The sequence below is a fragment of the Equus asinus genome, chromosome 20 (genome assembly GCF_041296235.1).
Source record: "Equus asinus isolate D_3611 breed Donkey chromosome 20, EquAss-T2T_v2, whole genome shotgun sequence".
NCBI lineage: Eukaryota > Metazoa > Chordata > Mammalia > Perissodactyla > Equidae > Equus > Equus asinus.
In genome coordinates, this window is record NC_091809.1 from 84,831,926 (window position 1) to 84,847,726 (window position 15,801).

Genomic DNA, 15,801 nt, shown 5'->3' on the forward strand with positions numbered 1-15,801 from the left:
TTGCCCATTCTAGACATTTTGTGTAAATGGAATCATATAATATATGGCCTTTTATGTCTGGCTTCTTTCACTTAGCATAGTGTTTTTGAGGTTCATGCATATTGTGGCATGGATCAGTAGTTCATTCTCATTTTTTTAATGATTTTTAAGGGATTGAATAATATTCCATCATATGAATATACCACATTTTGTTTATCCATTCATCAGTTGATGGACATTTGCATTGTTTCCACTTTTTGGCTATTATTCCACGTTTTTGGCTGCTATGGACATTCATTTACAGGTTTTTGTGTAAACACGTTTTAAGTTTTCTTGGGTGTATACCTAGGAATAGAACTGCTGGTAACTTCGTGTTTAACCTTTTGAGGAACTCCCTGATTATTTTCCAAAGCAGCTGCAGCATTTTACATTCCCACCAGCACTGTATGAAAGTTCTAATTTCTCCACATCCTTGCCACCACTTGTTCCTGTCCATCTGTTTAGTTATAGCATCCATTAATATTTTTAAAGAGGTTTTATGAGAAACTGATGTTGAATTTTTGTGTGTGTGTGAGGAAGATTGGCCCTGAGCTAACATCTGTTGCCAGTCTTCCTCCTTTCTTCTTTTTTCTCCCCAAAGCCCCAGTACCTAGTTGTGTATCCTAGTTGTAAGTCCTTCTAGTTCTTCTGTGTGGGAAGCCACCACAGCATGGCTTGATGAACGGTGTGTAGGTCTGCACCCAGGACCCAAACTGGTGAACCCTGGACTGAACCCAGATGTTGAATTTTAGCAAATCCTTTTTTTATCTTCTATGGAGATTGTCAGAAGATATTTTTGCTTTGCTCTCTTGTTATGGTGAATCATAATAGATAGATTTCCTAATATTGATGATGTTGATTTTGAGTAATTATTATCTTGGATTTTTGGTTGGTTTTCTTTCTTTAGAAAAAGAAATTACTTAGCAGACATGTAATTGTTTAATAACAACTAAAAATTACACTGAGAATTTTAAAATTAGGTGATACACGTGTTCAGAGTAAAAGAGTTAGTTCCAGTTTTCTTACAGACTTCACTTGGATGTCCTTATTTCAAAATGAGTTACATCTGAACTTAAAAGGACACTAAACAAATAGCTTAAATATTTATGTTTATCTTTTATAAAATATTAAAAATACCACTTTCTTCATAATATAGGTAAGTTTTCGACTTTTTAATGGTGAAAGTATAAGCTAGTTCATTTTAATTAGTTTCTTTTGCCTGAATGTTTACAGTGGGTAGGGAGATAACATATTTGCTAGCACTAGTCATAATAATTTCTAAGTCCAGTTTTAGTAAAACAACTTGTAAAAAATGTATCTGCATATGTTTATGAGTGTGCGTTTATTTATTAAAAATAAGGACTTTATTTTTTTAAAACGTAATACATATTTCTACTAAAACATCAGGAAATAGAGAATGCAAAAGAAGAAGTTGCAAGCCTGCAATCCCGTGATCCAGAGAAAACTTATGTTACTATTTTGGTATATTTATATATAAAATATAGTACAAATGCATATATACAATGTGTGTGTGTATATATATGCATATATAATATATAGTTTGTGTGTTTTCTCTTAAGGATAATAAATTAATTGTATTTTAAAGGACTACATTAAATGCTTAATGCATAATGTGCAGTACCCCATATGGAAAAGGGTCTTGCTCAACTTCTTTTTCCTTTTTTTCCCATTTTTTTATTGTGGTAAGATACACATAGCATAAAATTTACTATGCTAACCATTTTTAACTGTGCAGTTCAGTGGTACTAAGTACATTCACATTGTTGTGCAGCCATCACCACCATCCATCCCCAGAATCTTTCCGTCTTGCAAAGCTGAACCTCTGTACCTGTTAGATAATAACTCCTCTGATCTCTTCCTCCGCCCCTGGCAACTGCCATTCTTCTTTCTGTCTGTATGATTTTGACAGCTCTTAAGTACCTCCTATAAATAGAATCCTACAGTATTTGTCTTTTTGTGACTGACTTATTTCACTCAGCATAGTGTCTTCAAGGTTTATCCATGCTGTGGCATATGTCAGAATTTCCTTCCTTTTAAAGGCTAAATAATAGTTATTCACTCGAAACAAATGTAGTAAGATCTCAAATAGTTGTATTTCTTATATAAGGAATGAATAGTCATATTGATAAATTTAAATAATTGTTAAAGTGTGAGATTTGGCCTATTGCCTTTTTTTCTCTACCAGCTCTTTTCTTTATATTTTCACTTTTTGCTCTGATATCTGTGCCTTAATGAAGTGCTTTTAAAAGCACACATACCTGGCACATAGCAGAAAAGTCTTTAATCTCAGACTGTTGAAAGTAAATTGTCAGTATTATCATATTTCATTGACTCTGCCTTTGCCTATGGTTTGTAAGGTACACTGTTGTTTCATGTACTATTAAGATAGAAGAAAATACTGCCAATCATCATCGAAAGCTGAATCCCAGTATGTGTTAAAATGTGAAAAGCGCTTATATTAGAATCTGTGAAATATAACACATGTCTAGAAAGGGTGCTCCCATCATACCACAGCATGTGGTGGCCTTGTACTTTGTTTTGTAACTCTTGTAAAAGACTGGAACGAAGGAAATGATTTGACTGTTTTTCATGTTGAGAAGCTGATCAAAATTTGATTTTTCACCTTGTTTTCTGTAGTTCCCTCTATGTTGGTGGTTAAGTTCAGTAAACATTTTTAGTGCCTGCTATTTACTAGCCATTCTTATATCAGAGACTAACATTTATGTAGCTTTTACTGTGTGTTAGACATTATTTTGAGCACTGTATGTATTTTAATTAACTAAATTTTACACTATCCCTGTTGGGTGGGTACTGTTAGTATCTTCATTTAACCAAGGAGGAAAGTGAGGCACAGAGAAGTCTAGTGACTTGACAAAGGTTATACAGTTAGTAAGTGGTAGAGCGAGGATTTGAATGGAGGTTGTCTCCAGAGTCTATGATGTTAGCAGTATCCTAGGCACAGAAGATGAATGAAATATTGTCTCTTCCCTCAACACAGCTTACCAGGCAGTATTTGAGGGTGTATTGATAAATTTACATGAAATTATTGTTATACTTTTGGTAATGAACTTTTGTTTGTGTTTTTAGGACGTTCAGTCAGAAGAAGGCTGCTATTGAAAGAGAGTATGCACAGGTAAGCTCGGAAATGGAGGACTCCATCCTGGGTGTATGTCTTCTTTGGCTTATGGGCGTATGTGATTATCGGAGAGGAGCCTGGTGTCCCTGCATCCTCCTTTTCTTCTTATTTCTGCCTCTGTCACTTTGATCCCCCTTTTGCTCCATTTGAATCTTCTGATGAGGAGCTAAGTTGCACCTTATTACAAAGAAGGTTTTGAACCTTCAGGGAAAAGATAATATTTACAATATTTTAAAAGTATTTGCAAGTATAAATAATAAAGAATGTATTTTACAAGTATAGGTATTAATTCTCCCTTATATATCCCATTCTTTGCAGTTTTATGAAAGGTTAATTGTTGTTTTTGTTCAGTCAGGCATTTATTTCTCATTAGGTCCCTGTTGATAGAGAATGGTGTGCTCTCAGTGGATGGTGTAGTGCTATTTCTAGGGAAATTTAAGCATTTCTTTCTTTTATTTTAATTAGAATCATATTTGCTTCCAGACAGCTAAATGTGCCAGGAAGAAATTATGTTGATATGTCATTTTATGGGTATGTAAGATTTAAAACGACCCTTCCTGGTACAAAAACAGTTTAACGTAATTTGGAAATTTTGGCCCTTGTAAGCAATTACTTTCTTTGTGGAGTAGAATTCTAAAATTGATCCCTCCCCCCCAAAAATTATAAGGGTAGTATTTGTAACAAAATTTAAGAATACAGAAGAGCATTAGAAGTTATGTTTAATACCCAGGAAATGCTGAAAATGTTAACCACTATTGCTGCTATTGTTATATTTATTATAAAAAATGAAATTGGGGTGTGATTTTTTTTTTGTCGTTTGTCAGGTTTTGATTTTAGTTTTATTCCACTTTTGTTGTAGTTACCCACGTAGCTGTCTGTCTTTATTTTATTTGATAGAATTAGAAGAGAATTATCTGTTCCTTGAAAGCTAGAAAGACTCATTCATTCATTCATTGAGTCATTAGTTAGAGTGCTTATTATATATCAGGTACTTTACATAATGAATAGCATCAGTTCTAATATTAGTCTTGAACCTTTATTCTATACATATATAATAAATGTTAGTAATGACAGCTAACATTTATTGAATGTTTATATTGTTCCAGGCACTTTGCTGATTATTTTCCATATGTTATCTGGTTTAATCCCCTCAATAAACCTGTGAAATGGCGACAGTTATTATACCCTTTACAGATATGTTTCCATTCAGTACCTTAACTACACTGTTTCCATTGGGATCTAAGTATATGTTCTACTTTTAAAATTTAATACAAAATACTAATTTTTGTATGATATATTCTTCTGTTACATGATTTAAAGGTTTAATAATCAAATAGGGTAAGTTCATGACTAAAACTGTAAAATAGTACATTAAATTGTATGAAAAGTAGCAGTCCCCTGCCCCAATTCCAGTCTCCTTTCTCAGAAAAAAGATTAAAAGTGGACGTCTATTTTGGTTCTCCTGGTGATAATTTCCATATCTTTAAATAATGTGTTTATAACAGATTCTTGATTTATCAACTCTAGACACTGCGTGATTACTTCTTATAATAAATGAGAAATTACCTTTCTAAGCCATTCTTTTCCAGCCTACTCTTTCTAGTATAATTTGGCACTATTTTAATGCCTTTGTTATTTTTCTAACTCTAAATGATATCTTTAAACTTCTATCTCTTATTCAGTTAAATACATACATATATTTATGTTTTATATGTATAGATATATGTATGTATGTCTATATATGTATGCACACAGTACAGTGGAATTATGTTTTACGGAGCAGTCAAATTTACTTTTCAAAAATTTATTTAAATGTCTTTCAAGTAGGTTATATCTGGTTTTGTCTATATAATAATGTATGTAAACTGTATAAGGTACCTGATAATGTATGTTTCAAAATCTCATAGAATAATCATATTCAGAAATCTAAATGTTCCAGTGTCTCTTCTTGGATCACTTGAGCACATTTTTGGAGAGCCAGTTTGCAAACTCTCTTATTTATCATATTTGCCTTTTAGATTGATTTTTCTCAGTTCTTCTTACTCTTCAATATTTTCCCCAATTGATTTTTCAAATTTGTTTCTAAAGAATGTAGACAAAGCTATCTCTATGCTCTTCTTTGGTTGCCAAACAGTGTTTTTACTTCTTGACAATAGTAGAAAAACCCCTAAAATAATTGACATGTTCTTTCTATGGATTTGCCAGTGTGTTGTGATTAATTTCAGGTTTGTTATTGCATTCCCTGTCTGAGGACATACCCCCATTGGTGATAGGGTGTGGTCAGAGAGAACAGCTGTGCTGTTTAAACTATTTCCTTTTTCTTTCTTTCTCTGGCTCAGTGTAGAGTTGAAGTTTTGGGATGTAGATTTTTAAATTGAAATATAACATATATGCAGTAAGATGGACAAATCTTGAGTATGGAGTTTGATAATTTTTGTGGAGTGAACACAGTCATATAACTACACCCAGATTAAGATTTAGCCTATTACCAGGGTCCCAGATGCATTCATTACTCATACCTTCTAGTGGTAACCAGTGTAATGACTTTTATCAGAATAGTTGTTACCTTTGGATTTCTGACTGTTTTTGAACTTAAATTAAATGGCATCATGTAGGATGTACTCTTCTGTGTCTGATTTCTTCATTCAGCATTAAGTTTTTGAGCTTCCTATATGTCGTGGCTTGTAGGAGTGGTTCATTCTTTTTCATTATGATGTAGTATCCACTGAATTATATATCACAATTTGCTTTTCCTGTTTACTGATTATTAAAATTTTAGTTGTTTCCAGTTTTGGATGATTTTGACTAATACTTCTAAGCAGAAGTTTTATGAATGTGTTTTGATGGACATATGGATACATTTCTGTTAGGATCTAGGAGTAAAATTCCTGAGTCTTTGAGTATGTGTGTGTGTTCTACTTCAGTAGATGCACCGGTTTCCCACAGTGTGCCAGTGTGCACTCTCAGCAGCAGTGTGCGAGAGTTCCAGTTGCTGCACGTCTTTGCCAACACTTGGTATCTCTAAAATGAGTGATATTTTGATGAAAGTATTATAGTACCTCATTTTCTTTTTAATAAGCTGTTAAAAAATTGAAGTATAGCATGTATACAGAAAAGTGAGCAGATTCTAAGTGTACAGTTCTGTGAAATTTCAAAGTGAACACACTGAGATAACTAGTACCAAGGTCAAGAAACAGAACATTCACACCACCCTGGAAATCCCTCTTGTTCCCTCGCTTTACCACCCTCACTCTCACACAAGTATACTGACTTTTTTTTCAATAGCCTTATCGAGATATAATTGACTCACAGTAAACTGCACAACTTACAAATTGATAAGATTTGACATATGTATATACCTGTGAAACTCTCATCACAGTGAAGATAGTGAACATGTCTGTAACCTCCAAAAGTTTCCTCGTGTCCCATTATAATCCCTCCCTTCCACTCACCCCTGCTTGATTCACTTTTCCCTATCATCCTCAGTCGACCACTAATCTACTGTCTATCATTGTAGATTAGTTTGCATTTTTTAGAATTTTAATTTAATTCTCTATGATTGGAATCATACAGTGTGTACTCTGTCTTCATTCATTTAGCATAATTGTTTTGCAATATATCTATGTTGTTGTATGTATCAGTAGTTCATTTCTTTTTATTGCTGAATAGTGTAGTCCATTGTATGGATATACCACTATTTATTTATCCATTCATCTGTTGATAAACATTCGTTTCTATTTTTTGATATTATAAATAAAGCTGCTATAAACATTTGTGTGTGTACAGATGGTTTCATTTCTCCTAGGTAAGTACATAGGAGTAGAATGACTACGTCGTTTTTAACTTAAGTAACTGCCAGACTTTTCTAAAGAGGTGTACCATTTTCCATTCCTACCAGGAGTATTTGAGCGTACCAGTTGCTCTGCATCCTCTCCAACACTGGCTATGATTAGTTTTTTCAATTTTAGATAGTGTAAAAGGTTATAGTTGTATTCATTTTGGTTTTATTTTGTATTTACCTAATAGCTAATGATGTTAAGCATTATTTTTCATGTTAATTTGCTCTCTGTATATATTCTTTGGTGAAGAGTTTGTTCAAATCTTTTGCTGATTTTAAAAATTGAGTGGTTTGTTTTCTTATTTATTTTTAATTTTTTAAAAATTTTTCCTTCTTCTTCCCAAAGCTCCCCAGTACATAGTTGTATATTTTTAGTTGTGGGTCCTTCTAGTTGTGGCATGGCCTGATGAGTGGTGCCATGTTCACGCCCAGGATCTGAACTGGTGAAACCCTGGGCCGCTGATGCGGAGTGTGCAAGCTTAACCACTTGGCCACGGGGCCAGCCTGTGTTAGTTTTTAAAACTTTTTATTATGAAACGTTTTTAAGCATGTATGAAAGTAGAAGGAATTAGAATGAGGAATTCTTGTTAGCCATTACCCAGCTTCAACTATTACCAGTATGTTACCAAACTTGTTTCATTTATAGCTCACCATTTGCTATCCCTTGCTTGTTACTTTTTAAAAATACTTTTGTGAGGCATAATTTACATATTATTAAAAATTCATCCATTTTTAGTGTATAATTAAATGATTTTTAGTAAATTTATAGAGTTATGCAACCATCAGCACAGTCCAGGTTTAGAACATTTCCAGTGACCCAATGAGTTTCCTGTACCTGTTTGTGGTCAATCTCTGTTGCCTGAGGTAACCACCAGCTTTTTTGTTGTTGTTTATTTTATTTTTTTTATTGTGGTAACATCGGTTTATAAAATTATATAAATTTCAGGTGTATATCATTATATTATGATTTCTGTGTAGACTACATCATGCTCACCACCCAAAGACTAATTACAATCCATCACCACACATATGTGCGTTATCACCCCTTTGGCCCTGCTCCATCCCACCTTGCCCTCTGGTAACCACCACTCCAATCGCTGTCTCTATATGATTGGTTTTTTCTTTTCTTTTTTTTAAGTGGGGAAGATTGGCCCTGAGCTAACATCTGTTGCCAATCTTCCTCCTTTTGCTTGAGTAAGATTGTTGCTGAGCTAACATCCGTGCCAGTCTTCCTATATTTTATGTGGGATGACGCCACAGCATGGCTTGATGAGCTGTGCTGGGTCTGCACCCAGGATCTGAACCTGTGAATCCCAGGCTGCTGAAACAAAGTAGGTGAACTTAACCACCATGCACCGGGCCAGCCCCTCTATGTGATTGTTTCTTGTTGTTTTTCTTCTGCTTATGAGGGAGATTGTACGATATTTGACTAACTTCTTTTGACTTATTTTGCTTAGCATAATACCATCAGGGTCCATCCATGTTGTCACAAATGGATGGATTTCATTATTTCTTATGGCTGAGTAGTATTCCATTGTGTATATATACGACATCTTCTTTGTCCATTCGTTCCCTTGATGAACACCTGCGTTGCTTCCAAGTCTTGCCATTGTAAATAATGCTGTGCTGAACACAGGGGTGCATGTATCTTTATGTATTCATGTTTTCCTGTTATTTGGATAAATAACTAGCAGTGGAATAGCTGGATCATATGGTAGATCTGTTCTTAATCTTTTGAGGAATCTCCATGCCATTTTCCATAGTGGCTGCACCAGTTTGCACTCCCACCAGCAGTGTATGGGGTTCTTTTCTCTCCCCATCTTCTCCAACACTTGTTATTTCCTGATTTGTTAATTATAGCCATTCTGACGGGAGTGAGGTGAGATCTCATTGTAGTTTTGATTTACATTTCCCTGATAGTTAATGATGTTGAACATATTTTTGTGTGCCTCTTGGCCATCTGTATATCTTCTTTGGAGAAATGTCTGTTCAGATCTTTTGCCCATTTTTTAAATTAGGTTCTTAGTTTTTTTTGTTGTTGAGATGTATGAGTTCTTTATATATTTTGGATATTAACCCCTTGTCAGATATATGGTTTGCAAGTATCTTCTCGCACTTGTTAGGTTGTTTTTTCATTTTGTCAATGGTTTCCTTTGCTGTGCAGAAGCTTTTTAGTTTGATCTAGTTCCATTTATTTACTTTTTCTATTGTTTCCCTTGCCCAGTCAGACTTGGTGCTTGAAAATATGCTGCTAAGACCAAAGCATATTAAGTTGAAAAGTGTACTGCCTATGTTTTCTTCTCGAAGTTTCGTGGTTTCAAGTCTTACATTCAAGTCTTTAATCCATTTTGAGTTAATTTTTGTGTGTGATGTAAGATAATGGTCTACTTTCATTCTTTTGCATGTGGCTGTCCAGTTTTCCCAACACCATTTATTTATTTATTTTTGCTAAGGAAGATTCTTCCTGAACTAACATCTCTTGCCAATCCTCCTGTTTTTGCTTGAGGAAGATTAGCCGTGAGCTAACATTTGTGCCAATCTTCCTCTATTTTTTGTACGTGGGACACCTCCGCAGCATGGTTGATGAGTGGAGTAGGTCTGTGCCCAGGATCTGAACCTGTGAACCCAGACCGCTGAAGTGGAGCATGTGTGACTTTAACCACTCAGCCACGGGGTGGGGCCCCCAACACCATTTATTGAAGAGACTTTCCTTTCTCCATTGTGTGTTCTTGGCTCCTTTGTTGAAAATTAGCTGTCCCTAGATGTGTGGGTTTATTTCTGTTCTCTTGATTCTGTTCCATTGATCTGTGTGTCTGTTTTTGTGCCAGTACCATGCTGTTTTGGTTACTATAGCTTTGTAGTATATTTTGAATATACTACAAATATATTTGTATATATTTGTATAAATACAATTTTTTTTCCAGCTTTATTGTATAAAGCTGGAGTGTGATACCTCCAGCTTTGTTCTTTTTCCTCAGGATTCCTTTGGCTATTTGGGATCTTTTGTTGTTCCATATAAATTTTAGGATTCTTCTTTTTGTTTCTGTGAAAAATGTTGTTGGAACTTTGATAGGGATTGCATTGAATCTGTAGATTGCTTTAGGAAGTGTGGACATTTTAACTATGTTAATTCTTCCAATCCAAGAGCACGGAGTATCTTTCCATTTCTTTGTGTCGTCTTCAATTTCTTTCAACAATGTTTTATAGTTTTCAGTGGTTAAGTTTATTCCTAGGTATTTTATTCAACCATCAACTTTATGTCTCTATAAATTACCTTCTCTGTACATGTCATAAGACATACTCTTGTAGTATATAGTCTTTTCTGGCTTCTTTTACTTAGCAAATGGTTTTGAAGTTCGTACATGTTTTATCATATATCGGTAGTTCATTGCTTTTAATTGGTGAGTAGTATTTCATAATGCGGATGTATACTACATTTTGTTTACTCATTCACTCATTGATAACTACTTGGATTGTTTCCATTTTCGGCTATTATGTCTAATGCTGCCGTGGACATTCACATACTAGTCTTTATTTGCACATAAGTTTTCATAATTCTTGGGTATGTACCCAGGAGTAGAATTGTCAGGTCGTTTGGTAAGTTTATGTTTAACTTTTTAGGAAATGGACAAACTGTTTTCCAAACTGGCTGTACAGTTTTTCATCTTCAATAACAATGTATGAAGGTTCCCGTTCTTCCACGTCCTGGCCAATGCTTATTCTTGTCTGTCTTTCTAATTATAGCTATTATCGTGGCTATAATCATGATGAATAGTGCCACTGTGAACATTCTTGTATATGTCTTTTGGTGACGATGAGTGTGGTCTGTTGAGTGTATACCCAAAGAGTGGATTTGATGTGTCATAGGGTATGTGTTATTCAGCTTTGGAAGATATCATGAAATGGTTTTCTAAAGTGATTATTCCAAGTTACACTCCTCCCAGCAGTGAATGAGAGTTATAGTTGCTTTAAAACCTTGGTTTTATCTGGTTTTCATTTTAGCTTTCTGGTCAGTATATAGTGGTAACGAATTATTGATTTTTATTGATTATTAGCATTTTCCTGATGACTAATGAAGTTGGACTTATCATATGTTGATGGGGCATTTGGATATCTTCTGTGGGATACTTGTTAAAGTCTCTTGTTAGCCTTTTTCTTATTGATTTATTGTGTTTCTTTACATGTTCTAGATTTGAATCCTTTGTCAGATGTATATATTACAGATATTTCTTCAGTCTCATGCAGAAATGTCATGTTTTGTGGCTTGCTTTTTTATCTAGTAATAGTTTCGTTTGATGAAAACAAGTTTTTAATTTTAATGAAAGCTAATTTATTTTCTTTTATAGTCAGTGTTTTTTATGTCCTATTCAAGAATTCATTGCTACCCTAAGGCCTGCCTATGGTGTTATGTAATGTTCTGGAATTTTTTTTTTTTTAAAGATTGGCCCTGAGCTAACATCTGTTGCCAATCTTCCTCCTTTTTTTTTTCCTTCTCCCCAAAGCCCCCCAGTACATAGTTGTATATTCTAATTGTAGCTCCTTCTAGTTCTGCTATGTGGGATGCCACCTCAGCACGGCCTGAGGAGTGGTGCTAGGTCCGCACCTGGGCTCTGAACCGGTGAAACCCTGGGCCACTGAAGTGGAGCATACAAACCCAAGCACTTGGCCATGGGGCTGGCCCCTGGAATTTTTATTTTTTAATCTTTCACATTTAGCTCTGTGGCCTATTTGAAGTAAACTTTTGTGTATGGTGTGGGATTGGGGTCAGGATTTCATTTTCTATATGGAAATCCAGTTGAGGCCACACCATATGTTGAAAAGTCTATCCCCCTACCCCTACCTCTGTATTGAAGTGATATTTTGTGGTAAATTAGGTAACTGTATATGGTTAAGTCTATTTATGGACTTTATTCTAGTCCACTAATGTATTTTTTGAAATCTTTTTGCCAATATTACATTGTTTTCATTATTGTAACTTTGTAATAAATCCTGATATCTGGAGTATAAGAGCCTTCACTAATCTTGGCCATTTATATTTTTATATACATTTTAGAATCAGTTTGTTTATTTCCCGAACATGCTGGCTGGCATTTTGATTAAGATTGCTTTGAATCTTTAGGTCAATTTGGGGAGAATTGACATCTTAATATTGAGTCTTCTAAACCATGAACAAAGCTATTTATTTAGTTCTTCTTCAACTTTTCTCAGGGTTTCCACTATTTTAAATACACCATCTCGTTCATGGAAACCTCCATTTTGTTGGAGACCTCTTTTCTTGAGCCTGTAGCCTCTTGTTTCAACCTGACTTTTCTCTGTGATTGCTGTATTGCTCTTATTTGAATATGTTTCTCTTTCTTTCTTGTGTTGGATTCATCAGTTCTTGGGTCTTATTTTTCTTCTTGATTAGTTTACTCCGTTTTTTGTGTGTGCGAACTATTTCATGCAGTAATTTCCTAAGAAGCTTTTATATTTGTATTTATTATTTCACTGTGATTTCATAAAATTTTATGAAGAACAGGCTTTGAGCACACAGAATACTAGAAGTCCCTGATATGATTTTAAAGAGCTGCATAGTTTCCTTCATATGGATATTACAAAAGTGAAAGATATTTTTTGTAGAAGATTTTGGAAATCACATAGAATGAAAAAAGTCATCTGTCCCGCCCCCCATCTTATAGAGTTTGCGATTATTAATTAATGTTCTATAATATAACTTTACAGTTTTTTCTATGAATACATATACAATTTCAATATATTGAGTGGTTTTATTTAAAATTCATAAATATATTGTTTTGTTCACTGTATCCTTTCTTTAGTTACAATATTTTATGAACATCTTTCCTTCTATATCATCACTGAAATAACTGCATATTACAATTTGGGATAATTATGTTTTGTTTTATTTGGTATACCATTTATTTAACTAGTATTTTATTGGTATTTAAGTTGTTTCTAGTTTTACTTTTTTTACTATAAGCAATGTTATACTGAACTGTTTTGTATTCATCTCTGATTATTTCCTTGTACCAGTTCCTATAAGTGAAATTTATGGGTCAGAAAATATGTACGTTTTCAAGGCTTTAGTAGTATTACTGAATGCACTGTAAAAAATAGTAATTTATGTTCCCAGCAGCAGTATATGAGAGTGTCTGTTTCCTGAGTTATTGCTGCTGTTAGATGGTATTACTTAAAACATTTTTGGGCTTAATTTTTTTAGGAGAAATTTGCTATTTTGTTTTATTTTTAAGAAATTCTATTTAAACTGTGTGTAACACTGTGCTTTCTTTATCACTTGCTTGCGTTTATGAAAGAACTCTTTCAGAATTAATTAGAAGTGATATTTTAAAATTCACCTATCTCTTGGCTATATTTAAAAAAGGAAATAAAAGTGTAATAAGTGGTATGGTATTTCTAAAATGTTTTCATATTTTGACTGACTTCTCTGAATAAGTTTTAGAATCAGAGCCATTAATTTCCTTGTTTTCCACACTATACAGTGGTCCCTTGGTATCAGGCGATTAATTCTAGGACCCCATCCCCCACACTTTGATACTAAAATTAACGGATGCTCAAGTCCCTTACAAAAATCGGCATAGTATTTGCAAATAACCTACACTCATCCTCCCGTATACTTGACATTGTCTCTAGATTAGTTGTAATATCTAATACAATGTAAATAGTTGTTATACTGTATTGTTTAGGGAATAAAGACAAGAACAAAAGTCTGTACATGTTCAGTACAGGCGCAACCATCTTAGGCCTTTTGATCGGGATTGGTTGAATCCTCAGAGGCAGAACCTGTGGAGGGTCGAATGTGTCGCCTCTGTACCACTTAGTGTATTAGTAACGCAGCATTTTTCTTCCCCAAGCCCTGAGCTAACATCTGTGCCAGTCTCCCTCTATTTTGTATTTGGGTTGCCTCCACTAATGAGTGGTGTAGGTCCACACCCGGGATCCTAACCTGCAAACCCAAGCAACTGAAGCAGAGTGTGCCAAACTTAACCATTACACCAGGGCACTAGCCCACAGCATTTCTTAACAGAGTATCCCAGTATTGCCTCCAGGAATTTTTACTCTTTACTGATACCACTTTCCAAGTTTTCATGCAGGAAGTTTCTTGACTTTAGCAGACAGCATCAGTGGAAGATTTTCAGACAACAGTCAAATGGTCCTTAAATGTTTGTTGTTGGGAATGTCTAGGAGTTGCAGTTGTCTCCTTAAGCAAAAAGAACAACTACCAAATTCTCATATATGCTGAAGTGACTTCTCTGACCTTTTTTTTTGACTTTGACTTTGTGACCTCTTTTTACTTGGCTTCTCTGAACTTTGTTTTTTTCCTTCATTTTTGAAAGAAGAATGATGACCACTTTTTCCTCTCTTCTTCTCAGGCTAGTTCTGGAGACCACATGTACTAATGAGTATGAAAATGCTTCCCAATCTATGTGTACACACATAAAATGGTCTTTACTGTGTTAGATAGTTTTCCTTATTTCTGTAAATTGTTGTAACCTAGCTTTGTTAGATAATGGATTTCTCTAGTAGAAAGAGAGTGATGAATTAAATTTGGGGACCTATGCATGTATTATTAGAAATTCTAAGTCCCATTTCTCTGGGAAAAAGTATGAGGTAAGGTAATGGTAATTGACCTTCTTGCCTTTGGGAAAGCACTGTAAAAACTCTCCCAGTACGAGAACATTTGCTGTTTCATTAGGATAACTACTTAACCTTTTTATTGTGCCAGATCTTTTAAGCCATCTCTTTAAGTCTTTTAAAATACAACTTTAACTCAAATTTTATAATAGAAATCCATACAACAGGATTAACTTTATGCAAATTTTATTTATAATACAGGTTATCTAAAATGTATCTATAACTAGAATCAAGAACAGTTACTACTTTGAGCCATAAGAGATTTACAAAATGAAATTTCCGTTGTGTTAACTAGCTTTGGGTTTTGTAATTTTTTAGTGAATTGAATTGAAATATAAAGAAACATTTTGACCTAATGACCTTTTTGAGGAAACATATGAAGAAACATAATGACCTAATGACATTTTTCCTCTAACTTTTTATTTGGAAAAACTTCAAATCTGCAGAAATATTTAAAGAATAATATACTGAAGAATGGTATTAATTTCCTCTGTATTAGCCAATTATTAACATTTTGCCACATTTACATATGTAGCTACACATATTGTTTCTAAGCTAGACTTTTTGAAAGTAAGCTGGATCCATCATGATACTTCTCTTCTACATACTTCACTTTGCATCTTCTCAGAACACTTTCCAGAATAACTATAATGTCATTATCACACTCAGATAATAAAAATAATTCTATAATATCATCTATTATGTAGAGGATATGATTTATACTCAGACTTCCTCATTTATTCCCCAAATATCTTTTATAGCTGTTTCTCCAAGATCCAGTAAGGTTTATACATTGCATTTAACAGATATGTCTCGTGATTTTATTTAGACTATTTTCTTTACCTTTATTTTTCCATGACATTGACTTTTTGAAAAATTGTAGAATTATGGAATACTTTGTAGTTGGAATTCTTTTGGGTTTTTTCGTCATGATTAGATCTAGGTTAAATATTAGTAAAAATACTACATAGATGATGTTGGCCTAATGAGATTTTATAGTTTGTTTTGGCGAATTTGGTAGATTAGAACACAACATCAGTGATGTTGCCAATTTTCAAGCCTGATTGAATTTATAACAATGATAGTAGATTCCAGTCATTTCTCAATTTCCAAAATTGTCTCAAACCATTTCTGTATT

The 15,801-nt window shown here is 34.0% G+C and overlaps 1 protein-coding gene across 5 annotated transcripts in view; it reads left to right on the top strand.

The window, feature by feature from the left end:
- FCHSD2 (FCH and double SH3 domains 2) overlaps nucleotides 1-15,801 on the top strand; it is a 276,252-nt gene that overhangs the window by 56,674 nt on the left and 203,777 nt on the right. For all 5 annotated transcript variants that reach the window (XM_014842037.3, XM_014842036.3, XM_070490775.1 and 2 more), the window contains exon 3: nucleotides 3,127-3,172. In XM_014842037.3, coding sequence (XP_014697523.2) covers nucleotides 3,127-3,172 — 46 coding nt within the window. The remainder of the gene's footprint in view (nucleotides 1-3,126; nucleotides 3,173-15,801) is intronic.